The sequence below is a fragment of the Oncorhynchus tshawytscha genome, unplaced genomic scaffold (assembly GCF_018296145.1).
Source record: "Oncorhynchus tshawytscha isolate Ot180627B unplaced genomic scaffold, Otsh_v2.0 Un_contig_4803_pilon_pilon, whole genome shotgun sequence".
Lineage (NCBI taxonomy): Eukaryota > Metazoa > Chordata > Actinopteri > Salmoniformes > Salmonidae > Oncorhynchus > Oncorhynchus tshawytscha.
Window position 1 is genome coordinate 9,690 of NW_024609813.1, and position 27,905 is coordinate 37,594.

At 41.4% G+C, this 27,905-nt stretch overlaps 1 protein-coding gene across 1 annotated transcript; it reads left to right on the plus strand.

The window, feature by feature from the left end:
- The first annotated feature begins 2,874 nt into the window (after window positions 1–2,874).
- Window positions 2,875–27,530, plus strand: LOC112248157 (hydroperoxide isomerase ALOXE3-like). The gene is made up of 16 exons (XM_042318676.1): window positions 2,875–2,891; window positions 3,407–3,456; window positions 3,599–3,761; window positions 9,479–9,689; window positions 9,914–9,995; window positions 11,833–11,955; window positions 12,683–12,786; window positions 12,907–13,076; window positions 13,262–13,405; window positions 13,774–13,977; window positions 14,236–14,322; window positions 16,175–16,344; window positions 17,705–17,826; window positions 25,214–25,314; window positions 25,413–25,583; window positions 25,727–27,530. The coding sequence occupies exons 2-16, from the start codon at window positions 3,434–3,436 to the stop codon at window positions 25,904–25,906; spliced, it is 2,055 nt and encodes a 684-aa protein (XP_042174610.1). The 5' UTR covers window positions 2,875–2,891; window positions 3,407–3,433; the 3' UTR covers window positions 25,907–27,530.
- Window positions 27,531–27,905: the final 375 nt, after the last annotated feature.

The window sequence follows — 27,905 nt, forward strand, 5'->3', positions numbered from 1 at the left end:
CCCTGAACTATCCCAACAAAGTACATTTTACACTGAGTTTACAAAACATTAAGGACACCAGCTCGCTCCATGACAGACTGACCAGGTGAAAGCTGTGCACAGACCTTTGATGGGGCAGGTGCTCCAAATTAAGAAACACCAACAAAAACGTAATTCCATTCATATTGTTCTACTGCAGCCCCCCAATTTCAAAAATAATACAAATGTTTCTGCCAAAACTCACGCCATCACACATTGTAGGTTAAGCAAGCTTGAACCACACACACACCATGAGGGGTTGAAAGCCAGGGTCAGCTATGGCACAGCACAGGGCTTTGCTAAACGGCACAATAGCAGGAGATTGTATCCCGGTTTTGGGAAACCTGAATAAGATGCCTGGATACTGACAGGATGCTGTAGCATGTAAACATCTTATCCCGCTTACTGTGGTTTTTCGTGGTCTGCGCAGGCTGTTTCACATAGTATCACATTTGATGTTCAGATGGGAACAGTAAAAAAGTTGTAACTGAGGTCTGCACACTGACAGTAGCCTTTTGGAATATTAACTCCTGCAGAATGAACTGTTTCTCACAGCAAAATTATAGACCAAATGTTACATTTTGTCTCAGGAACAGGAGCGGAGAAATTATTATTTGATTAATATCGCTAGCTGCAACATAATGACATTTTACCTACCATTTTTATGTTTCTGCATCCAGTATGAAGGAAGTTAGAGGTAGTTTCACGAGTTAATGCTAACTAGCATTAGTGCAATGACTGTAAGTCTACAGAAACAGTTAGCATGCTAGCTGTTCCTGTTCATCCAACTCTGAGGAAGTAGATAAATGTTTTTTTTAAATTAATATAGAGGAAATTGCTGATTTTTTTTCTGTATAGAAGATTGTTTTGCGGGCCGTCTATGTGGTCATGTACGGGATCGAAATATGGCTTCAGTGTCAACTTAAACAACCAAAATATATTGAACTGTATACAGTGCATTCGGAAAGTATTCAGATCCCTTGACTTTTTCCACATTTTGTAACGTTAAAGCCTTATTCTAAAATGGATTTAGAAAAATTCTCCCCCTCATCAACCTGTACACAATACCCATAATGACAAAGCAAAAACAGTTTATTTGTATTTTTTGCAAATTTATTAAAAACAAAAATTATTACATTTACACAAGTATTCAGACCCTTTACTCAGTACTTTATTGAAGCACCTTTGGCAGTGATTACAGCCTCACATCTTCTTGGGTTTGACGCTGCAAGCTTGGCACACCTGTATTTGGGGAGTTTCTCCCATTCTTCTCTGCAGATCCTCTCAAGCTCTGTCAGGTTGAATGGGGAGCGTTGCTGCACAGCTATTTTCAGGTCACTCCAGAGATGTTCGATCGGGTTCAAGTCCGGACTCTGGCTGGGCCACTCAAGGACATTCAGAGACTTGTCCCGAAGCCACTCCTGTGTTGTCCTGTTGGAAGGTGAACCTTCGCCCCAGTCTGAGGTCCTGAGCACTCTGGAGCAGGTTTTCATCAAGGATCTCTCTGTACTTTGCTCCATTAATCTTTCCCTCGATCCTGACTAGTCTCCTTGTCCCTGCCGCTGAAAAATATCCCCACAGCATGATGCTGCCACCACCATGCTTCACCGTATGGATGATGCTAAGCTACCTCCAGAGGTGACGTTTGGCATTCAGGCCAAATTGTTCAATCTTGGTTTCATCCAAATCTATTCATTTAAAACAATTGATTACTTCTACTTGCCATTATCATTCACCTGATAAGACAAAATGCTACTTTTTTTGTTAATATAGGATGGGGGTCCCTGGGTTTCCGGTTTGCCTAGGTGGGGTCCCTGGGTAAATTTGTTTTGAACCACTGAACTAGATTGTTGATGATGCAAATATAATTCTATTGATTTATGACATTCTGGTGAGCAAGGCTTTATTTAGTGTTCTAGATGAGCATCAGGTAATGACAGAAGAGAAGCTGAGTGTATCTAATCATAGACAAGTTTACTAACAGCCTACCTAATGTCAGAAATTATAAGCAGAAAAAAATATTTCTGCAGTCTCTGGGCAATTTAGGAATATTCTGTTTATTCAGGGAAACTCGTGAGTATCCAGAACCTCTATACCAGGTGGTGTCAGAGGAAGGCCCAAACAATTATCAAAGACCCCAACCACCAAAGTCATAGTGTGCTCTCTGTAACTGTACGGCAAGTGGTACCGATGCACCAAGTCTGGAACCTACAGGACCCTGAACATCTTCTACCCCTAAGCCATAAGACTGCAAAATAGTTCATCCAGATAGTTAAATAGTGAACCAAATAGCTTTCTGCATTGGTCCTTTTTGCACTAACTCTTGACACGTCACATATGCTGCTGCTACTGTTTATTATCTATTCTTATTTATCCCCAGGTATATGTACTGTACATATCTACCTCGATTACCTTGTACCCCTGCACAGTGAGTCGGTACTGGGACCCCGTGTATATAGCCAAGTTATCACTACTCATTGTGTATTTATTCCTCATGTTATTATTTTTCTCTCTGCATTGTTGGGAAGGGCTGCAAGTAAGAATTTCACTGTTTGTCTACACCTGTTGTTTACAAAGCATGTGACAAATACATTTAGATTTGATTTTAAAGGCCTTAAACGTCTGACAAGACCTTAACCAGGATATGAGCTAACTTTGAATGTGTGTAAGCTGTAACGAACACAATGTCTGCTGAAAGACTAAACTATGACGAATCATACGTAAATTATTTTTTGTTTCCTCATTTCTTCTCTGTTAATGAATGATTGAACAAACAAGACGTCTATAAACCATATAAAAGAGCCGTGATGTCTGAGGTGCTGAGTACAGTGGAACTCTGATTTCTCACGGCTAATTCACTGCATCATATCGGGGTAAGAAAGCGGAAATCTTATATGAGCTAGATATATTTATAAAGTTCTTTATTTGTCAAGTACTAGATTGATCCCATGTTCCTTTTTCTTTGGACTTTTCTGTTGAATGTTGAATATAGCGTACAATAAGTGTTGACAAATTTTCATACTTGTAGTTACTATTTGTGGCTCTGAGTGTCATCCATGTAGCTTCAGAATGATTATTCTTCTACTCTATATTTTTATCACTAAATGGTCTTTTGACTAATCAGATCAGCCTTTTTTGCTAAAAATTGGTTGAACGATAAGAATTTGGCTGTCTGTGTAAATGCAGCCAACGGCCCTCAAATTCAAATCTGGACCTCGAAGCCAGTTCCACTGCTTTTTATTTTTCATTCTTCCCCTCTAATCAGGAACTGATTTAGAACTGTGACACCAGGTGGGTGCAATCCATCATCAGATATAACAGAAAACCAGTAGCAGTCTGGCCCTTGTAGTGTACGATTTGAATAACCCTGCTGTAATTGTCTCCCTAGGCAGACAGGTTGCCTTCCACATTAACAATGTTCCCGTGCTGTTGTTGTAGGTAAGGTAACATTCCCTTTGGATCATCCTGTGGCCTCATTCTGACACAATAGCTAAACAAAAGGGATTGGTCATCAGTATAAATGAAATACTTAATGTATCATATATTTATCATATTTCTGTCTTCTGAACTTGCTTTGTAGTAGAGACAAAAGTGTTATTTACAAAGCAGAGGTGTTCACTGGAGAAATGCTGCACGCCGGCACAACGAACAGTATCTATATACATCTCCGTGGCACAATGGATTCAAGCCATCGTATCTGCCTCCCCAAAAGTAGATTCATTGGGGGCCACCGCCGAGGGGCTGTGAGTAACCCATTGCCACAACTTTCCTTCCTTTGACCATCTGTCCATTTGGGTGACAAAATCTAAATCCATTCACATCATTTTCATTCTTATGACTAGCATATACTAAGCTAACATGTGGAATTGTTTAAGATGATCATACCCAGGATAATTTAGCTATTAGAATTGTAGGACCCCTTTTATACACCCAAAAATATTTCATGAAATGTTGAGTTTGGCCTTACTGCTCTTAGCCCATAGAAAACTTCATACATAGATGAACAGATTATCTAAAGGAAGTTTGTTCTGAAGTATCTGTCCTATATCTGAGAGATATAAGAAATATCAGGAAACTATTTATATATATGATTTTTACATGTATTTAACCCCTTATTTTAGGCACTAAACTATCTTCATCTATACTTCCATTCATTTTTTGTAACTGGTTCCCCGCTACCTTTAATCTAGTCTTGTGAAGCTTGCAGGCTTCCTAGAGCAAAACACATGTTTGTGATAGTCTCATCTTTCCATAGAGGGGTCAGCATAGTTTGCAGGCCGAACTGTTCGGAAGCTACAGACGTTTTTGTGAGAAGACAGATTTTTGGGGTGTCTCATGGTCTGACAAACACAGCTCTAGCTCTTTCACCTTTCACCCTAGATGCTGAACATCGGTGGATGCGATGGATTGAGACATTGAGACATGTGCTGACAACAAAATCCCACAAAAATTATCAATGGAAATCAAATTTATCAACCCATGGAGGTCTGGAATTGGAGTCACACTGAAAATTAAAGTGGAAAACGACACTACAGGCTGATCCAACTTTGATGTAATGTCCTTAAAACAAGTCAAAATGAGGCTCAGTAGGGTGTGTGGCCTCCACGTGCCTGTATGACCTCCCTACAATGCCTGGGCATGCTCCTGATGAGGTGGCGGATGGTCTCCTGAGGGATCTCCTCCCAGACCTGGACTAAAGCATCCGCCAACTCCTGGACAGTCTGTGGTGCAACGTGGCGTTAGTAGATGGAGCGAGACATGATGTCCCAGATGTGCTCAATTGGATTCAGGTCTGGGGAACGGGCGGGCCAGTCCATAGCATCAATGCCTTCCTTTGCAGGAACTGCTGACACACTCCAGCCACATGAGGTCTAGCATTGTCTTGCATTAGGAGGAACCCAGGGCCAACCGCACCAGCATGTGGTCTCACAAGATGTCTGAGGATCTCATCTCGGTACCTAATGGCAGTCAGGCTCCCTCTGGTGAGCACATGGAGGGCTGTGCGGCCCCCCAAAGAAATGCCACCCCACACCATGACTGACCCACCGCCAAACCGGTCATGCTGGAGGATGTTGCAGGCAGCAGAACGTTGTCCACGGCGTCTCCAGACTCTGTCACGTCTGTCACATGTGCTCAGTGTGAACCTGCTTTCATCTGTGAAGAGCACAGGGTGCCAGTGGCAAATTTGCCAATCTTGGTGTTCTCTGGCAAATGCCAAACGTCCTGCACGTCCCGTGGACGTCGGGCCCTCATACCACCCTCATAGAGTCTGTTTCTGACCGTTTGAGCAGACACATGCACATTTTTGGCCTGCTGGAGAAGGCTCTGGCAGTGCTCCTCCTGCTCCTCCTTGCACAAAGGCGGAGGTAGCGGTCCTGCTGCTGGGTTGTTGCCCTCATATGGCCTCCTCCACGTCTCCTGATGTACTGGCTTGTCTCCTGGTAGCGCCTCCATGCTAGGTTTGCTGGCAGACACAGCAAACCTTCTTGCCACAGCTCGCATTGATGTGCCATCCTGGATGAGCTGCACTACCTGAGACACTTGCGTGGGTTGTAGACTCTGTCTCATGCTACCACTAGAGTGAAAGCACCGCCAGCATTCAAAAGTGACCAAAACATCAGCCAGGAAGCATAGGAACTGAGAAGTGGTCCGTGGTCACCACCTGCAGAACCACTCCTTTATTGGGGGTGTCTTGCTAATTGCCTATAATTTCCACCTGTTGTCTATTCCATTTGCACAACAGCATGTGAAATTTATTGTCAATCAGTGTTGCTTCCTAAGTGGACAGTTTGATTTCACAGAAGTGTGATTGACTTGGAGTTACATTGTGTTGTTTAAGTGTTCCCTTTATTTTTTTGAGCAGTGTAGTTAGCAAAAACAATGCAAAATGAAATAAAAAATGATTGAGGTAATAAAGCCTCCATACTTAAATGTCCTATTTTTTGCTTTCTTGATTAAGGCAGCTCCAAAACGCAGGTGTTTCAGCCTAGCTCAGTGCTTTCTGTGGTGGTGGGACAAGATCTCCCCCTAGCCCCCTATACCCTCTGTTCCTGAACCACTATATGTGAGTCCTGACTTTTTGGGATGTGCACTGCACAAGCCAGATGCCCCGAACAGGACTCCTTTCCCAAACACAAAGTTCCGATCCCCACCATATCGCATCACTCCTCCACGATGGAATCACCATGCCTCCAACTTCAGGGGAAACCCGCTCCTCCAGCACCTGCAGTCAACCACGTACCTCCACTAAGAGCACCTGCTCTTCAGCGCCCTATGGACAACCTCGCCCCTACACCAAGAGCACTCGTTCTCCAGCTCGTTTACCCGACCATGGGACAGAAAATGTTTGTTCCAACACTCACAACTCTGGGCCTCCCATCCTATTCTAACCCTCTCTAGCTGGCTTTGTATTCATGTTAGCTGATAAAATTGCTGTACAATATGATCTTGTTGACATCTGATGCACATTCAAATGTCATAAAAAATCAACACTGCAAAGCTCTCCCTGTCCTCTGCCATGCCCTGATTTTATTACTGCGGATGATATCGGGAAATGTGCATTACTGAGACATGTTTAAGAAAGACTGTTCTGAACACTGATAACCTTTCTGGATATAACCTTTTTCTGCAAGACAGATCTTCCAGTGGTGGTGGAGTGGCAATATTTACCAAAGATCACCTTCAGTGCTCGGTTTTACAATTGTCTTAAAATTGGTTTTGCTGGTTTTCAGCATTAAGCTTTCAAATAGCTCTTTGTTGATTGTTGCTGGTTGTTATTGTCCACCATCAGCACCGGCCTGTAACCTACTTGCCCTAAGCTCTCTCCTGGGCCCTTACAGTAAGTATGAATTTGTCCTGATAGGTGACCTAAACTGGGACATGATTAAACCACCGGCCCAAGTCTTAAAACAATGGGACTCCTTAAATCTCTCTCAGATCATTACTAACCCCAAACACCCAGAAAAGGCTCCTCTCCTTGATGTTATCCTCACAAATAATCCTGATAGGCATTGTAGTGGAAATTCTACTCAGGGACACTCAAAGTCAATATTAAATGAATAATCCTTAATTACCAGCGCACTGGAGAGGTTCCAACCAACTCAATGCACCGATTAGGAGCTCTCTCTTCTGGGGCAGTCCCGTTATCCCTTATATTCTGGTTACAGACATGTTACATAGTTGATAGAGTTGGTTCTGGCATGTATCTGGCACAGTCTCCTATCTTAACTGAAAGAACATATTCTGGGCGTTCTGCCAGATGGTCCTAAGGAGGGGGTCAAGTCGCCCCACCTCATATCTTTACCAAGCACAGGCAGGAACCAAGGATTGTTTATGACACTAAGACGAGATGAACATTTTCAAGGCTGTCTCTTTACATTATAAAAATGTCCATCACAGTATCATACTGGTGTTTTCTGTAATAACCTTAGTGATCACTGTTTCACGGCTGCTCAGTTAAATGACTTGTCCGGATTTGTCATAGACGCTTGGAAGGCAGCCACAGTGCTTCCTTTATTTAAAGTGGGAGCTCATGCTGATCCTAACTGTTATAAAAAGTGTTGGAAACACTTGTAGTATTATCTCTGGTATGCAATCTGGTTTCCGCTCAGGTTATGGATGTGTCATTGATTACCAACTCTGAGGGTTTAGAGCTTGAGGTAGTCACCTCATACAAGTACTTGGGAGTATGGTTAGACAGTACACTGTCCTTCTCTCAGCACATATCCAAGATGCAGGCTAAGGTTAAATCTAGACTGGGTTTCCTCTATCGTAATCTCTTCTTTCACCCCAGCTGCCAAACTAACCCTGATTCCGATGACCATCCTACCCATGCTAGATTACGGAGACATCATTTATAGATTGTTAGGTAAGGGTGTTCTCAAGCCACTAGATATTCTTTACCATTCGGCCATCAGATTTCCACCAATGCTCCTTATAGGACAAGTCACTGCACTCTAAACTCCTCTGTAAACTGGAAATCTCTGTATACCCGGCGCAAGGCCCACTGGTTGATGGTTATTTATAAAAGCCTCTTAGGCCTCACTCCCCTCTGAGATACCTACTGCAACCCTCATCCTCCACATACTACCCATTCCCTTACAATAACATCTTGAAAACTATGTTGAAGGTGTGGTCTGTACCTAGTGAACAAAGTATTAAACCCTCTGTACTGTTCCAAATGCCAAATTAAAGCTACATTCTGGAATTTAACAAACCTCCAGACGAGCTTCAATGCCATTCAACACCCATTCTGTGGCCTCCAACTGCTCTTAAATACTAGTAAAACTAAATGCATGCTCTTCAACCGATCGCTAACCGCCTTCCCGACTAGCATCACTACTCTGGACGGTTCTGACTTAGAATATGTGGACTACTATAAATACTTAGGTGTCTGGCTAGACTGTAAACTCTCCTTCCAGACTCATATTAAGCATCTCCAATCCAAAATGAAATCTAGAACCGGCTTCCTATTTCGCAACAAAGCCTCCTTCACTCATGCTGCCAAACATACCCTTGTAAAACTGCCTATCCTACCGATCCTTGACTTCAGCAACATCATTTACAAAATAGCCTCCAACACTCTAGTCAGCAAACTGGGTGCAGTCTATCACAGTGCCACCCGTTTTCGTCACCAAAGCCCCATCTACTACCCACCACTGCAACCTGTATGCTCTCGTTGGCTGGTCCTCGCTGCATATTCTTTGCCAAACCCATTGGCTCCAGGTTATCTATAAGTCTTTGCTAGGTAAAGCTCCCCCTTATCTCAGCTCACTGGTCACCATAGCAACACCCACCTGTAGCACGCGCTCCAGCAGGAATATTTCACTAGTCCTCCCCAAAGCCAACACCTCCTTTGGCCACCTTTCCTTCCAGTTCTCTGCTGGAACGAATTGCAAAAAGCACGGAAGTTGGAGTCTTATATCTCCCTCACTAACTTTAAGCATCAGCTGTCAGAGCAGCTTACCGATCTCTGCAGCTGTACACAGCCTATTGGTAAATTGCCCATCCAGCCAACTACCTACCTCATCCCCATATTTGTTTTTGTTTTTCTGCTCTTTTGCACACCAGTATTTCTACTTGCACATCGTCAGATGCACATCTATCACTCCAGTGTCAATTGCTAAATTCTAATTACTTTGCCACTATGGCCTATTTATTGCCTTACCTCCTTACTTCATTTGCACACACTGTATACAGATTTTTCTATTGTGTTATTGAACGTTTGTTTATCCCATGTATAACTCTGTGTTTGTTTTGTCGCACTGCTTTGCTTTATCTTGGCCAGGTCGCAGTTGTAAATGAGAAATTGTTCTCAACTAACCTACCTAGTTAAATAAATGTGAAATAAAAAAATAAAAAATTGAAAAACAACACAACAAACAGGCTCAACTTAGTCAACGTTGAGAGAAAGTTGTTGGTTTGCTGGGATCAGTCTAACATGACATCTATCTCTCTGTAGGTGATTGAGCTTGATGTGTTCTGTCCTTCCTCCCTGGGCCATCTGGAGTTTGTGGTGCTGGAATCAGAGCCGTACCTCCCATTCTGCTTCCTCAACGATGACTGGTTCTGCTCTAAAGTAGTGGTGACCACACCAGAGGGAGACACAGTCAACTTCCCCTGTTACCACTGGATCTCAGGCAATGAGCGGCTGATGTTCAGAGAGGCCACTGGTCAGTATGTTGGTATATAGATCATTGTCTAGGTTAAGTTCTGAGTAGACCTGCTGTGCCTATTATACATCAGCTCGCTGAATGCCATTTGTAGTTTATTATGAAATGTGTCAAACGGGCCATTTTTATGGAATAATGGTGGATATACTTTAAATGGTTTAAGATGTTGATCAATCCCCCTAAAACATGAAAATAATCACACTTTATGGCATTTTGTTGATAAGGTAAACTGATATTCAATGAGACCTGGCCAGAGGCCATAGAAGAGAGAAAGAAGGAGCTGCAGAGTCGGCAAAAGGTGTACCGGTGAGAGGCTGGTTCTGAGATATTGAAACTCAACTCCTAAGATGCAGAAACAATTCAAAACAACATCCAAATGCTTTTGAATCAGCACTTTTAGAGAGCAATGAACTAAAGTGGTACAAACACGAAAGTAACAAAATGTGCACCTACTGTCTTTTTAAACACACTGTTGGGACCAAAGTTATTATCGTAAACTAAAACTGAAACAAAAATGAATCATGAAAAAACTATTTCCTAAACTGAAATAAAATGATTAAGAAATCAGTTTGAAAAACTATACTGAAACTATTATCTTTGCCTGTAAAACAAACTAAAACAAAAAACATCAAATTATGTTCAGTTGTAGTTTGTTTTTCTACTAAACTTTGGGCAAAAATCGAAATGGCTTTTAAAAGTTCTGAATCGGATGGGTAAATTCTGCCAGGAAAATGACGACGTTTCAAATAGGCAGCTAGTGCACCACTTTTACTAGCTATTAGTAGCTGACACATGTGCAATGACATAATTTGATGTTTTTTCCCCCTCTTTCTGTCAGGTAAAGGTACTTTATTCTTCTTACGGTAGTCAGTTTTATAATGTTGACATACTGCTTTACTCATCAACTCCGACATTGCTCGTCCTAATATTTATATATTTCTTAATTCCATTCTTTTACTTTTAGATGTGTGTATTGTTGTGAATTGTTAGATACTACTCTACTGTTGGAGCTAGGAACACAAGCATTTCGCTACACCCGCGATAACATCTGCTAAATATGTGTATGTGTCCAATAAAATGTGGGTTTGACTACTAAGGTTAAATAAAAGCATTGGATTGCTGTTAACATGGGCAAGTCACATTGAGATTGACTTCATAATTTAAATATAACCGAGACTATGACCTGACCAAGTGGCAAGAAGTGAAATCCCCCAAAAACACTCAAACTATAGTCCAACAACACATAAATGTCTTCTAGCCTCCCACGCCTAGGCTACTTTCTGTCCCTTACACAAAAACTAAAACCAAAATAATATAAAAATGAAATAGAAATGTGACATGAATGAAAACAGAATCTACACTAGAAAATCAAGCCTGAAAATGAATTGAAACTAAACAGGTTATTATTATTTCTTTGTTTAAATATAAAAAATAAAAACAAAAGAACTATAATAGCCTTGTTTGGGACTGAGCCCTATGTACGTACAGTTTAATCCCAGCAATATCGAAGCTCTCTTGCACATGTTTTATGTGGAGTGACCCCTCTCGCTGTTGAGACTGGTCGATACACAAACACTCCCTTAAACATCTATGTACTTGTTTTGTTTTTACAATGGTTCCATTGAAACAGATGCTCATGTCTTGCTTCACTGTGGGTTACACAACAACATTCGAGAGGATGTGTTTCCTCAGCTGTCCAGTCAAAAATATTATTTTAACAGTCTAGATGAAAATAATAACTTACACCTTCAAGTAACAATTATGTAAATTTAACTTATCCTCCAATGGAGACTTCTTTATAAGTGCCTAATTGTCCATTTATGTACAGATTTTTGTTTATGCGTACAGATGTAATGTATTATAGATCACACCTCTACTGTACCATGTTTGACTATGATTGTTTTTAGTGTCTCAACTCAATTTGAGTGGTCCACAATGAATTTTAAAAACGGTAGTGTATAGTTGTAGCATTTGTGGAATGACACATCATTTTTTCTAAACTATAAACTCTAAACTCCAAAGAAACAAATAACTCTTAAACACAGATACATTCATGTGAAGTCACCTAAGCTACCATTTTGTATGTAATGGTGAACGACAGGCTGTGTATCCCATCTTGATATACCATGTCTATTCCCTTCAGTTGGAGTATATATGCCGAGGGTCTACCCGAAATAATGAAAGTTGACAGCGCTTCTGATCTCCCTGCTGAGGTCCGCTTCTCTTTCACCAAGGACTTGGAGTTCAAGTTCACAGCAGTCGAAGCGTAAGTTGGAGCACTGGTTTTCAAAATGGTTTTGCTTACTGTAAAACAGTCACATTTTGCTCTTCCCAGTGCACCCCTGAAGTATCCCCCCTCGTGTGCATTTTACCTGTAGGCCTATGCTCTTGTGAGTCTTCGCAAGTACCACCTGAGTATAGGCCAAGTATCCCCAAGGGAACATGGAAACCAGGTTGAGAACCATAAGAGGCAGCACCAGGAAATGAATTAGATATTTATTCATCTCTATTGGCATATCCCCAACACACCTTTAAAAATACTTCCTTTACGGTGAGATGAGATGTGATTGTCCTACACCAGTTCAGGTAATTGTTATATTATGAGATGTTGGGAATGTGGCCATCAGGTTTGTGGTGGAACGTGGATTATAGGAATGATGCCAGTAATAACACCAAGGCAAGGTTTTCCTAAATTAATTTGTTTTTAGCCACTCAAATCATGCCTGAAATCGTATCAAATAACAAGCCCATTAACCATTTAGCAGACATTATAACCAAATAGCTGAACTTTTCACCAAATCAAATGCCGATTGACACATAATATTAAGGATATGTGGCCTGTGAATGAGTCGATCACCCTAGGGGGAGGATGTTGAAGAGTAGTGGACCTAGCACAGAGCCCTGGGGGACATCCTGGCATTGTTAGCACCATTCTCTAATCAACTGCACCATCTTTCTCATGTTGAAGTCAAGTTCCTCCTCTATCCTGGCAGATTGTTGTCACTCAAACTAGAAACCCATTCCACCAACAAGAAACAATGGAAGAGCCTAGATGAACTCAGTCACGTTTTCAATGGACACAAGACTGACGTCTATGGTAAGTTGGTCTCAGTCTTTAAAAAAGGCAGCATTCAAATAGCTCACTGGAATCATTAGCATCTCATTATTATTTTGCACAAAGTTTAATTTTACACATGATCATTTTGTTTTTTTCTAGAATATGTCGAAAAGAACTGGAAGGAGGACGAGTTTTTTGGTTACCAGCTTCTGAACGGCCTCAACCCCATGATGATCCATCGCTGCTCCAAGCTTCCAGAGAACTTCCCCGTCACAGAAGACATGGTGAAGGCTTCCCTTTTCGGAAAAAACCTTGAAGCAGAAATTCAGGTTTGTAAAAATGGAGTAATGTATGTCATTCATCGTTCTGTTATTGCTCTAGTGGTTTCTTCCTCGGGAAATTGTGTGTGGTACAGTACAATATGTTGTACATTGTGTCAATACACTTCCTTTGGCATGGTGGTGTTGTTGGAAACATCTGCCTCCCCAACTCATTCATGTCCTAACCTAAACAGAAAGGCAACATCTTCCTGGTTGACTACAAGCGTCTACATGGAGTGACTGCAAACGTGATCCACGGGAAACAGCACTTCTTGGCTGCTCCTCTCTGCTTGCTCTATGTGACCCCAGAAGATAAGCTCATTCCCATCGCAATCCAGGTACATCTCACATAAGAATGAGATCTTTACTTCCGAAACCCAAACTAAATCATCTTAACAGAATGTTTGCCACTGGGAGTTCTCTTGAACCAAAAGGGGTCCCATAAATGGACATAAATATTGCCCAGAAATGAACTAATAAACTAACCAGAAAGCAAAAAGCATGAGCAAAAGCATATACTGTTAGCCTAAAACTAAGGATTTGGGGGTTTCATGATTGATGTTATATCCTATGTCTGCATGAACCATACAGGCAACACTCGTTTTAAGAAAACAACTATTAAAACTTCTGTATGTCTTTAAATTGTAATGATATACACATTCTCAATTAATGAAGCAAACCATGATTGTTCTGCTTCCTTTCACAGCTGAAGCAGGAGCCTGGAGAAGACAACCCCATCTTCCTTACTACTGACTCTGAGTATGACTGGCTCCTGGCCAAGATCTTTGTGAGGAACGCTGACTTCGCGGAACATGAGCTGAACTTTCACTTGCTGAGGACTCACCTGCTGGCTGAGGTGTTCGCTGTGTCTACACTGCGTAACCTACCAATGGTGCATCCCATCTACAAGGTAAATACCTACTGCTGTGCACACAGAGACTGAGTATGTTTTCAACTGTTATAACACTACAGTTGTGTGAGTTTTCATTTTCCTATTAACTCAATACTTTTAACATGATTAAGAGAACCTGAAGTATTTGGAAATAAATGTATTCATTGTATGTATTTTTTGTAATTGAAAGAAGCAGTAGGTTGTTTGTAGTACAGTACAATACATAGCATTTTTAGGTGTGAATTTCATGTATGATCGTTCCATCTTTCTCCATAGCTCCTGATCTCTCACTTCCGCTACACTCTGCAGATCAACACTCTAGCTAGACAGGCCCTCATATCAGAGAATGGGCTGTTCACAGAGGTACTGCCTATTCCATTCTTACAATGTTCTATAATACGTGAATACATGTGGAATGTCACAATGCTAGTGGAAACTGATTCAAAAGCGTAAGAGAGCTCTGTGTTCAAAAATAAGCACCCTGCTTTCTGCATGCTTATAAATGCACCGCTGATACAATCCATTTCCACTAGCATTGTTACATTCTCCAAAAATTATTATTCTGGACGTTCCAAAATTACCAGCTAACTTATTTAAAAACTGTTCAGATTAAACAACGTGAAGTACATCTAAAATAAGGCCTTCGAAACACTATACGATTATACAATCGTAACTTTTGTTACGTTCCCCAGCAAAAATGTCGCTCAAACAGAAGGGGGAACTAACAGAGTCACTGACCAACGACCAAAACAAAACAGGTGGGGTTTTAGGAGGGCTTCTGAAAGACACTCATGGGGGTGTCCACTGAAAGTTGACTAGCAACAACAACTGGAACCTAAAAGACACCCACCATGAGCCCACCATGACAAAATTTGCCCAAGAAGAGGTAAACAAAAGAAAAACCCACATCAAACTTACAGACAGGAAGCAAACCAAAAAGGTGGAGAAAAACAAAAATCAGACAAAGGAATATTTTTCTAGAACTCATATAGGGAGCCCCACACCTAAAGGTGTTGACCCTCCACATATCTCAAGACATCTGGAGCACTGGGCCACCCATTCTTAAATAGCACCTGGGCCAGCACCGTGAAACACCTTCCCACTAACAAGATGGCAACCAGCACAGGTGTAACACATCATGTCTAATGAGGTGACACCAATCAGTGCATCCTACATGCTAATGAGCTATACTGTATGTGCTAAAGTCCTACCTCAAAACATAAATGGGAAAATCAAAGCCTGTAACACATTTGACACTGAGCTGGTTATCGTTTTGAGATGTACACCTAGCGACACATACCGCGGTAGAGTAAATTGATCATCAGGCTGAAGTGTCAGGCGTTGCCTAGCGACACATACCGCGGTAAAGTAAATTGATCATCAGGCGGAAGTGTCAGGCATTGTTGTGATACATCTCTGTGAACCTCTCAGCCCTAAACGGGAGGGTTGTTAAGCAACAAAACCGATGCAGCGCAATTTGAGGGCAAAAAAACTGTCAATGCCAAAGGATTATTGACAACTTTAACTCTATTTTGTCTCCAAATGTTTATTGAAAACATAAATACATTTGCACAATAAGCACTTGTCTCTCAAATATATCATTACAGTTGTTGTCTAGATAGAGAATTGTATCCATATTAGCATAGCCATATTAGCATAGATGTGATAAGTTTAAACACCTGAAAACAAGACATGGTATCAAGGACAAAATGCAACTAGCTGAAACAAGCCACCTGCGATTCCCCACATGGTAGCTTCTTGTCATTGTTGCTAGCTATCTGACCGTTCAGACGCATAACACACAGTCATCTGCCCCATCTATGCGTGTGCATCATTTTTGTGATATCAGGCAACCTGCCTTTGTCGCTTAAACCACAGAGCTGCCCTGGCGTCTGTCATTAACAAGTTTTGTCATTGATAACCCTGTTTGATATTTAAAACACTGATCGCCATTAGAACCCAACTGCATGTCCAATTATATTACACAAGGAGAGAAGTGACAGGTTTTTCTCACTGGTTACATAAACCATGTTTCCATCCAACCATCATGAGGCTGAATTACCCAACAGGCTTGATGGAAACAGCACATTTTTGCAATTAAAAAAAAAACTATATAAATAAATAAACCCTCAACAAGGGTGAATATTTTGCTCTGTGAAATAGATTATGCCATGATTAAAAAAAGGTGAACTATCCCTTTCAACCCATCTTGAAGAATGCCAGTGTCGGAGGTCCAGGGATGGTTGAGTTCCTGAAGAAAGCTGTGGCCTCATTGACCTACAGCTCCCTCTGTATGCCGGAGGACATCACAGCACGTGGTCTGGAGTCAATCCCCAACTTCCTCTACAGGGATGATGGACTCAGGTTGTGGGACATCGTTCACAGGTAGTTTGTGTACAGGTCTCTTGAGTTTTGTGGTGAAGAAAAATCCAAGATCTGTCAATTTGACAGCACAATTACAAGATTTGTGCATTATAAGGAGGCTAGTTCATGCAGCTACATTTTTGCTCAGTTTACTAAACTGTAGTCTACTCGTTCCTCCAAAGTAAATCATGCTGCCAGATTATAATGAGGCCCCTTGTCTTTTTTGCAAAGATTTGTGCTCTTTTGCACTATGACAATGTAGCCCATAATATCGGTGCTGGGTCATTCCATGAAATGAGTGTCTTTGGTGTACCTTTGATATTTTTTAAGCCTGTTATATTAAAGCTATAATAAATGGACCTCATGGAAAATTCAATACATTTTTTTATATTAATAAAGTGTTGTTAACGTGAAAAAAATCTGCATTTTAACATGTCCCTCTGTGCATCCTCTGTGACTTCTAGGAAGATTTTAACGCACTTAACCTCAACATTTCTACTTTTCACCCTTTTAAAGCTTTAGTTATTTTGTTGCTTTGATAAAGTAATTTCTGAAGATTATTATATATTTCATATGATTAGTGATTAACTAAGTAAAAAAAACTGTTCCTAATTTTAAGACCAATCTTGTTAAGTGAACTGAACTCTTTTTAAAATGGTGAACCAATTTTTTGTTAACTATTTTTTTCGTAAAGAAACATTGAACATCTAGTCAAATCATAACAATTTGACTAGATGTCAAAAGCATAACACTTCAACCCAGTTACCCATAGACAGACAGGCTGCAAATGTTTTCACAATTATTATTATTTTTAAATGAAGCTGAACATTCCTGGGTCGCACGTCTTTTCAGTTCGCTGCAGCTAGCACCCGCAACATGCTGCAACAAACATTCAAACAGGACAGTTATATCTCCATCTCATCATTCAAAGTCTCAATCATGGACACTTACTGACAGTCGTGGCTGCTTTGCGTGATGCATTGTTGTCTCTACCTTCTTTCCCTTTGTGCTGTCGTCTGTGCCTAGTTAAATATATTAAACATGTAATTGCCCCTCCCTGTTGCATAGAACAAGCTTCCATTCCCTGTCACCATGAGATTTATGGCTGATTTAAGATAAAAATCATCAAAAAACTTACGGTCAACCCTGTTACTTTGTTTGTCACTTAATAGGCACTGACTATAATATTTTTATTTTTATTTAACCTCTGATATATTTTTTAAAATTAAGTTTAACATGTGCTCTTTATGACAATGTTAAAATTAGGTGAAATAAAAATCACCAAGTTACCCTACTCATAAGGCACCTAACTGGTGGAACAGTCCTGTGTTTTGTCATAGTGTTTTGCTAATACCTGATGTTGTCCTGTGGTTTTGTATAGGTTTGTTCACAATGTGATTGGTCACTACTACACCTGTGACTCAGATGTCCAGAAGGACACTGAACTGCAGAACTGGATCGAGGAGATCTTCTTCCATGGGTTCCTGGCAGAAACCAGCACAGGTTACACTTTTCTCATTTAAAAGACACACTAGCTCTTTCTCAACTCTTAATCACAAGACTACATCAGTGCCATACAAATGTACAGATCTGATTTGTTGATGAATGTTTCTGATTAAACGTAATATTCAGAAACGTAATATCCAGAAAATTCCAAGTGATTCCATACAGTATCTACTGTCGGTTTGAAACCAATTGGCATCAGATTTTCATGTGAATATTGTAAAATCTTTTTTCTAATTTTCCCACCAGTGGTGTTTCCACCAAATGGACTTGTTGTGGATACAAATCAGTGCATGATGACAAAATGTACTTTTTCACAAAAGTTTTTTTATTTTTTTATCTCAAGTTCAATGTGTTTCCATCACATTTTTAACTCTATCGATAGTTTTGTCACAAACTGTTGCGTTAAATAGCAAATGTGCCTACTCTGGTCTTGGCACGTGTGCTCTAGCCAACAGCTGGCAGGTACAGTGAGGATGGGGGTAGTCTCCATTATGAGATTATTATGGATTTTTATCTGTCAAACGGTAGTCAAGCATCTATCATCATGTCACCAGAATAAACCCCTCGATATTTCTTGGAAAGTAGCGTCAAGATCATCACCGTGCACTTTCACCACCCTGGGAAGTTCATCATAATTGATTTAATCTGTAGCATGTTGCTGAAATGTGTTTGATAAAAATGAGTGGCGGTGTCAGTTCCTGGAAGCATAACCACGGAAAGCGAGGCCAGGCCTGTTGCAGCTCTATAAACTTCCCACAATAACCAAGTGGTAGTGGATCACACACCATATCATTGCGTGACTCCAAGTTTTCTTGGATATGATGGTTATTATATCAATATTTGCACAAAAGATATTTCCACTGCCGTTTTTTTGCATAATTAATTTGACCGACAAAAATATCCCACAATGTCAAACGGACAAATGATCTGTCGTCATTTATTGTAATTGTACCGAAACGTCCTGTTTCCATCACAGCTGTCATTACTTTTTTTATACGGTGTGACTTACATAAAAGCTGTGGATGGAAACATAGTTACACAAACTAATGGAATTTGATGGTTCTTTCAATGGTGGATGGATGACTCTCTTTGTGGATACAAACTGGATGGAGACTGATTACTCTTTGGTTTTGTAAATCTTTAACTGAACACTGTTACAAGCATTTATAAACTGCCATTCTTCCTGTTCTCTTCCAACAATTAACAAAATCTGACCAATCAGAATAGCGCAAAGTAGTTGCAAGGTAGATAATCAATTACCATTCCAATTCACCACACTGTAGGACTAACAACAGTGGCTTAGAAAATAACTCTCATACAATAATCTTACATTTCTTCCCCCCGCCCCCTAGAGAAACATCCCCATTTCTACATTCGATAAGAAAAAAATAATACTGCTGGAGGTCCATAGATCTAGAGACTTCTCACTTCAGTTCATAGACTCCCCTGTCACTTAAGAGACTAACTCGGCGGCAATCTGGGTGCTCAGACGAACTTTGCTCCAGTACTGCTGGTTGAGGTGTAGACATCTGGTCTACTGAGGGGTCAGGTGGGCAAGAGGGGTCCTAACAAGGGGCCTGGTGAGGCACAGGGGGATCCAGGGACATCTCAGGTAAGTAGTGTTCCCATGTCTCACAGGGCCTTGAGGATCTGAAAGGTAAGGCAGCTGACAAGACTGTCAGGGTCAGAGGTCGAGGAGGTGCAGGAAAGTGTTCCACAGGCTCATTCGTTCCAGGCCGGGGTACAGGTGAGGTGTACGGTCTTAAACATTTTTAGTGGATCACTTGGGTCTTGTTAGATTGGTCCAGCAGGTACCTGACCCTGGTCTTTCATGGCACAGAGGTTGACGTACTTTGAAAAGTAATCCTGCACCACAAGCACATAAAGTGCCTTCAGAAAGTATTCATACCTCTTGGCTTATTCCACTTTTTGTTGTGCTACAGCCTGAAATCAAAATGGATGAAATATTATTATTTTCTCACCCATCTAAACACAATACCCCATGATGACAATGTGAAAATGTTTTCATTTTTTTTGTGCAAATTTATTTAAAATGAAATATCTACTTTACATACATATTCATACCCCTGAGTCAATACATGTTAGAATAACCTTTGGCAACAATTACAGATGTGAGTCTTTCTGGGTAAGTCTGTAAGGGCTTTGCACACCTAGATTGTACAATATTTGCCCGTTATTCTTTTCCAAATTCTTCAAGCTCATCAGGCGGCAGGTAGCCTAGTGGTTAGAGCGTTGGTCCAGTAACTGAAAGGTTGCCAGATCGAATCTCTGAGCTGACAAGGTAAGATCTGTTGTTCTGCCCCTCAGTAAGACAGTTAACCCACTGTTCCTACGCTGTCATTGTAAATAAGAATTTGTTCTTAACTGACTTGCCTAGTTAAATAAAAGCTCACAATTTTGTTGATCATTGCTAGACAACCATTTTCCGGTCTTGCCATAGCAAATTAAAACACTCGGACACTTAGGAATGTTCACAGTCTTCTTGGTAAGCAACTTCAGTGTAGATTTGGCCTTGTGTTTTAGTTTATTGTCCTGCTGAAAGGTAAATTCATCTCCCAGTGTCTGGCAGAAAGCAGACTGAACCAGGTTTTCCTCTAGGATTTTGCATGTGCTTATGTCCATTCTGTAAAAACTCCCCCTTCCTTAACAATTACAAGCATACCCATATCATGATGTAGCCTCCACTATGCTTGAAAATATGAAGAGTGATACTCAGTTTGTGTTGTATTGGATTTGCCCCAAACATAACACTTTGTATTCAGGACAGTATGACTTTAGTGCCGTATTGCAAGCAGGTCTTAGAATATTTTTATTCTGTAAAAGCTTCTTGTACATAGTTAGCATAAGCAACAGCAGTCTCACGCCTTTCCTCTTTTTGGGCAAGCACAGCGCTCACCGCAGAGCAGGATGCGTCTGTGTAAAGGTAGAATGGCTGTGTGAAGTCTGGGAAGACAACTATGGGAGGCGCTGACAAGGAGTGTTTCAGGTAGGAGAATGCATCTTGGCCTGCTTAAGTCCACTAGAATGGAACATTATTTTCAGTCAACATATTTAGCAGTACAGTATGGTGTGCAAAGCTCTTGATAAACTATATGGTAATATCCACAGAGTCCCAGGAAGGCTCTCACTACTGTGGATGTGTGAGTAGGCCAGTCCTTCACATTTTACACGTTACTTGGTTCTGGCTGAATTCCATCTTTGGACACGATGTGCTCTAGGAATAGTACCTGGTCTTGGGTGAGACGACACTTGGCAGGGTTCAGCTTCAGGCCGCTGGCTTGGAATCGGGAGAGGATTTCTTTCAGGTGCTGCAGGTGTTTCCCTCGAAGGAACGGATGTAGATGAGGACATCATCCAAGTACAAGTTTTCCATCGGAGGTCCCACAGTACATACTTCATTACTCTCTTGAATGTCACTGGAGAATTGGTCAGTCTCATTGGCATACAGCTCACCTCCTCTTGTGAATGCTGTCTTTTCTCGATCCTTCTGCTCCACGTGCCAGTACCCATGCTGAAGATCCACTGTTGAGAACCAGTCAGAGCCAGACAGCCCATCCTAGGCATCGTTGACTCGCTGCAGTGGATTAGAATCTTTTGATGGTCACAATATTTAGCTTTCTGTATTCCAAACAGAAACGCCAGGATCTGTCCTTGTTGGGGTCAGAACTACTGGCGCAGCCTAAAGAATGTAGCTTCCTCCGATTACAACTGTCTTCAAGAGTTTGTCAACTTGGTTCTATATTTCCTGCCTTTGGTCTGGTGTCACACGGTAGGCACGATGTTTGACAGGCATGGCATTGCCAGTGCAGACACAATGTTTTATTAGGCCTGTTTGACCTTGGCCTTCTGAACTCTTGCAGAAGACGTCTGTGTACTTCTTGAGAAGCGATTTCAGTGACTGAACTTGAGCGGACGACAAGTTAGTCTCAATCAATCAAATGTATTTATAAAGCCCTTTTTACATCAGCACATCACTATACAGAAACTCAGCCTAAAATCCCAAACAGCAAGCAATGCAGATGTAGAGGCATGGTGGCTAGGAAAAATTCCCTAGAAATGCAGTGACCTAGAGGAACCAGGTTCTGAGGGGTGGCCATTCCTCTTCTTGCTGTGCTGGGTGATTATAAGAGTACATGGCCATTTAAGGCCAGATTGTTCTTCAAGATGTTCAAAGATGACCGGCAGGGTCAAATAATAATCACAGTGATTGTAGAGGGTGCAACCGCTCAATACCTCAGGAGTAAATATAAGTTGGTTTTTCATAGCCGAGCATTCAGAGGTCAAGACAGCAGGTGAGGAAGGAGAGAGAGAGAGAGAGAGAGAAGTTTTCAACAAGCAATTGAGTTGCGAGACTCTGCTGTAGAGCTCATCACTCCCCCTAACTGGGAGGGTGCCAGAGACAATTACTCGATGCCGACACATCTTTCTAGAGAATTTACACGCTGAAGCTTGGTTGCGCTTGGTGACCTCTGATTGTGTCATCCTAACATCGTTGGTACCAATGTGGATAACAATATCCCCATACTCTCTATGCTCACCAGTTTTAGACTTAGCCAGCACCCTCTTTCAGTTAGCCTTTACATCTGTAGCCCTGCTCCCTGGTAAACAGTGTATGATCACTGGATGTTGATTTTTAAGTCTAATATTGCGGGTAATGGCATCACAAATTACTAGGGTTTTCAATTTGTCAGAGCCTAACAATTGCATCTGAAGCTGGGCTTGCAACACGGCCATCCTCACCATAAGGCGATAGATCTGTATATTATGAGTACAGCGACTGCAGTTAGATGTTACTACTTAGCTTTTTCGGCTGGTGGTGGTCCTGTAGAACCATGTCCAGATAAAGCATCCAGGGTGAAAAAGTTGAATGAAGAGAGTAGAGTGAAGAAAAAAATAAGACGTTGTTAAATGTGTTAAATGCAGATTTGGATTGAACTGTTATTAAAGTTAAACTGAAAAGTTTGGCAGGTAGCCAAGTAGCAACAAACAGCACAGCAGCATGTAGAGAAGTATTCTATCTTCATAGAGGGTGCAGCAACATCCAGGGAAGGTGATGTGTTACAGCATGTCTTCCACAACTGATATCCAGTAGGGCATGTTGCTGTTGCAGGAAACCAAGCCTAGTATCACTGAATGGTGGGCCCCTCTGACAACTTGAAACTCATGCTTGAGATGTTCTTTCCATAGGGGAAATGCATACTGACAAAGTCCAGGGAATGTCCAAACATTGTTCAAACATTGTCCATTGACAGAGCAAGCAAATGCAAAGGATGTCTTCATGGGGCGCTATTTCAGAGCTGGATGTGAAGTTTTGAAATCCTCACTGATGATGGAAATGGTCGATCCTGTGTCAAGAAGAGCAGACACTTCAATTCCCTCAAAGATGGTATGTTAGCTGAAACACCCTCTGTGGAAGCCATCTTGTCACTTTCGTTTTTGAATCGTGGGGTGTCAACAGAGAGCTCTGGTGCACTGGCTGAAGTTTGCTCCATAACAAACAACTAGTAATCGTTTCCCTGCTGTGTGGAACCAGACACGTTAGACTGCCTAATGTCTGTCAGGGGACTAGAAGTGTACACTGTGCCTGTAATGAGGGCTCACATATCCCTCTATCCTTGGAGGTGGACTCGGGCTGTTGTGTCATCTGTCCCTTGCATTAGACTGGTGCCTGTAGTCTGGGTAGTGAACTCTTGGTGGGTAGTCTAGAGAGTAGTAGTGACAGCTTCCACCATCAGAGCTCCAATCATGTTGGCCTTGGCAGTACTCTGGAGAGGCAATAATTACAGACGGTGACACTCTGGGCCACGGCATTCAGGTGAGTAGTAGGCTCATGATAGATGTTGAGTTTGATGGTCTGGTGAGAAGCCGAGTGCTCTTCTGGGAGCATCATTGGATGGGGTGGAGGTCCTGTCGGCCCAGAAGCCAAAACACTGTGTGAGGTTCTGGTTTCCCACCTGTAGCTGGTGTACTTCACTCTTCAGGCTATTCACAGTGAGAGTCAGCATGAAGGAGCTTCTCATCTGTGTCATTAGAACGAAACATAGCAACCTAGTCTGGGGTCTGTGCCACTTGCGGGTATGCAGCATGTAGTTGGAGAGCTGCACAAGGTCTTTCAAAGAAACTTGCGACGAGCTGGGCATCACCGATGTCCTCCGCTCCATGAATCTTCGCCTGCAAGGCTGGGTCCAATCCGGCCGCAGTGGTGAAACTTCACCCCTTCCTGTGCCTTGTGGTCATAGTCTGGGAAGGCCTCCAGAACCAACGAGTGATGTCAGCAATGTACACATCCAAGCTCTCACCAGGCTTCCTAGGGCAAGCATTCACATGTGTCTGAAAGAGATTGCTTGGGGCCAAGGGCTTCCTTGAGTTTGGTCTTGACAACAGAGTAGGTCTTCTGAACCATTAGCGAAAGGCTGTCCCAGTATAGGAGTGCTGAATCAGCTAGGTGTGTGGGAAATACTGAGGCTATTACAGGTCCAACTCCATATCTGGCAGATTGTACATTGCCTGCACAGCCACTTCAAAGCGACAAGACCAGCAAGCAAACAACCCAAGTGCCATCTCACTGAAAAGCTGGTGGTAGGTAGACATTTTTTGTAGCCCCCCATGAGAAGTGATGGGGGCTACAAAGTCAATAGCATTGTCCAAAGGTCCAGCTTGATTAACATTGTCTAATGGTCCAGCTAGTTTAGCATTAGCTAGAGGTTCAAGGCTACTGTTGTTCAGAGATTCTGTTTCAGACACGTTCCAAGAAAGTAGCAAAACGTTGGCAAATAAGCTTAAACATTTTTGCAAAGGTGACAAAAACTGCAGTAATCCTCTAAATCTCTCAGAAAAATATAGTAGCTAGCTCTTACCAGCTGTCCAGATGAGTCCTTCATCCTTGTGCTAGCTGGTGAAAGTATCTACAATGTCCATGGAAAAATGCTTCCAAAAATTAACAAACATCTGACCAATCAGAAGAGAGCAAAGTACATGCTAGGTAGATAACAATTACCATTCCACAAAAAAATGCTTATTCGGCTGTATGTTTCAATAAAACAAAGCATTTGTCCACAATTCTGATTGTCCACAATTCACAATTCAATTCTGATTGACTCATTCACTGACAATGAAGCAAAGCGAGCAGTGTACAACGATAAAATGTATCGTGTGACTAGTTTTTGCAGCTGTCTGCGTTCGGCACTACGGGGAGAGTGAGGGAGAGGGAGAGAGGGCAAACTCCACCAAATTAGTTTCAATGTATGGAATCACTTGGGAATTTCTGGATTTTAGGTCAACTTCCCTTTCATGGTTAACATTCCAAAACAAAATTTCAATACAGTGTCTGAATGAAATGGTTTACTGTACCTTCTCCATGCAGGAATCCCTCAGTCTTTCAGTTCAGTGACAGAGCTGGTCAGGTTTATCACCATGGTGATCTTCACAGTGTCTGTCCAACATGCTGCAGTCAACAATGGACAGGTGATGAAAGCAATTGTATCATTTTAGTTTGCCGTGTTTCTGATGTATTATATTGGAAAAGCAAAGTAGTTTGATCTATTTCGCCATTGTCATTCCAGTTTGATTTTGGGGGCTGGATGCCCAACTTCCCCAACGCTCTGCAACAACCACCTCCCACCACTAAGGGGAAGAGTACTAAGAGCACCATGCTGAAGACCTTCCCTGACATCAATACCACCATTAATGGCATGGCAGCGGTGTACCTTCTGAGCACTCAGTCCACTGACTATGTGAGTATACGAGAAACTGCTTTTAAAAATGTATATATGGCGTTAAAGCATTTCATGACACTCTCAAATAATTTCCTCAGTAGTCATAATTAATATCAGTGGTTCATGAATTTCAAATTCCATCAACTCTCTTGCCTCCTTAGGTCGCTCTTGGAAATGGCTATCTGGATCACTTCAGCGAGAAGACCCCTCTGGAACTGATTCACAAAACTCAAAATGTGCTGAAGAAATTCAACTTTGAAATCCAAGGCAGGAATGTTTCTTTGCCCCTGCCATATACCTACCTGAATCCCAACAATGTGGAGAACAGTGTGGCCCTGTAAAATGAGTCGGTCGTATTTATTAGGCACCAAATGGAAGAAATGCACAGACACAGAGAGAGACTACCTGGACTTGTCCAATAAGAACCACTTGTTTTCATTTTCCATTGAAGCATGTTTTACAACCTTTTTCTACGGTGTGCCCTAATAAATGCAACCTAGGTAATTGACTTTGGTTCAATTGTTAGATACATGTTGCACTTGAACTAGAACTTGAACTGAAACAAAAATATGATAAATAATATTTGACTTAACCCTTCCATTATGTCAGAAAAGGCTGTACACGTTTGATGTTCTGATCCAATTTGGAAATGACATTAAGTACAGTTTCCCTTATCAAAATGTGGCTGCGAATGGGACTTTTCCCAGACCTTTTCTTCTAAAAACAATGTAGGTGTTCTTCCCTTCACATTTCTCACTGTCAATCAAGAATGATAATTCTTCAAGTTTTACCGGTGAAACATCCATGCAGTATCTGCATACAAACCATTTAATCTCAATCAGTTTGATCTTCTTGAGTTATACAGTGTTTCAAACTATCCTACAGTGTTGTATTGAATGATGTACATTGTGTGAATTGTGGAGCAGATAGTGTTAACAAGTTTGCCTAGTGGACCTATTAAGTTCTGGCCACATGAGAGAAAAATGCACTGGTGTTTTTGTCTTACAGTAATGTAATACTATGCTATTATAGTCAGTTCATTATGTGATCTTGCAGACATTGATTCAGCTTTGATCCATCTTTATTAAACAGCACCATTCGCCAGAGTAGCCTGTTCTCTAAGAGCAGAGCAAGGACTGTAGTAAAGTAGAGAATAAACACATGCACAGAATGTGATGAGCAGAAGCTTCAGGATGTTTAGTCCGAAGAATAAAAGTTCAGGGAAAAGTCAGATTGTCAGCAGCTCCGTTTTATTTAACATGTACTCCACTTCAAATAAATGTTGCTCTGTGCAGGAAGCAGCTCGTTTCTAGGACACACCGTTCAAGAGTTATAAAGGTCAAAGTGCAGGTCAAATTTACCCAGAACATTGTAGATGTCTCGTTTTTGTCATTGTACTAGGTTGTAATTTTTACAAGTTCATTACCCCTACCTAGACAAGTAGATGAAGGGTCAAAGGGCAACAAATATTTTTGTGATTTCAATCAAAATATTCCGGTCAACTTAAGTTTAAACTTATATTTGTTGGGTAGCCTAGTGGTTAGACCATTGGGCAAGTAACCGAAAGGTTGCTGAATCAAATCCCCAAGCTGACAAGGTAAAAATCTGTCGTTCTGCCCCTGAACACTGTCATTGTAAATAAGAATTTGTTCTTAACGGACTTACCTAGTTATATAAAGATTTTAAAAAAGAACTTCTGACTTCTTTATCATCATTATACACTTTGGTCTAGTGTGGCAGAATCAGTAGAGTGAACCTTAAAATAGCCATCAACTCCAATCCCCTAGGGTCATGGCTATCCAATTAGGATCAGAGACGGAAGTGGGAGCGAGAGACACCACTCGCTGTTTTTTTCTGGATCAATGAAAGTCAAGGAACTAAGTAGACCAGACTCAGCTGTTATTGCATTGGTGTCCAAGTTAAGTAGACCTGAACTGACTAAAATAAATAAAGGAAACAGCCTAAGTGAACTGTCTTCATTTACAGTATTTTGTATAAGGTATTTTGTTACGTTACAGCCTTATTCTTAAATTATGTAATCATTTTTTCCCTCATTAATCTACATACCCCATAATGACAAAGTAAAAACTTTTGCAAATGTATAAAAAAATACAACTGAAATATCATATTTACATAAGGATTCAGACCCTTTACTCTGTACTTTGTTGAAGCACTTTTGGCAGCGATTACAGCTTTGAGTCGTCTAAGGTATGATGCTACAAGCTTGGCACACCTGTATTTGGGGAGTTTCTCCCATTCTTCTCTGCAGATCCTTTCAAGCTCTCTCAGGTTGGATGGGGAGCGTCATTGCACAGCTATTTTGTCTTGGCTGTGTGCTTA

Coding starts and splice junctions, on each gene's coding strand:
- LOC112248157 (XM_042318676.1), top strand. CDS start 3,434: ATGTTCCCGTGCTGTTGTTGTAG. Junction 3,762..9,478: donor GGGGCCACCGCCGAGGGGCT/GTGAGTAACCCA, acceptor ATCTCTCTGTAG/GTGATTGAGCTTGATGTGTT. Junction 9,996..11,832: donor AGTCGGCAAAAGGTGTACCG/GTGAGAGGCTGG, acceptor TATTCCCTTCAG/TTGGAGTATATATGCCGAGG.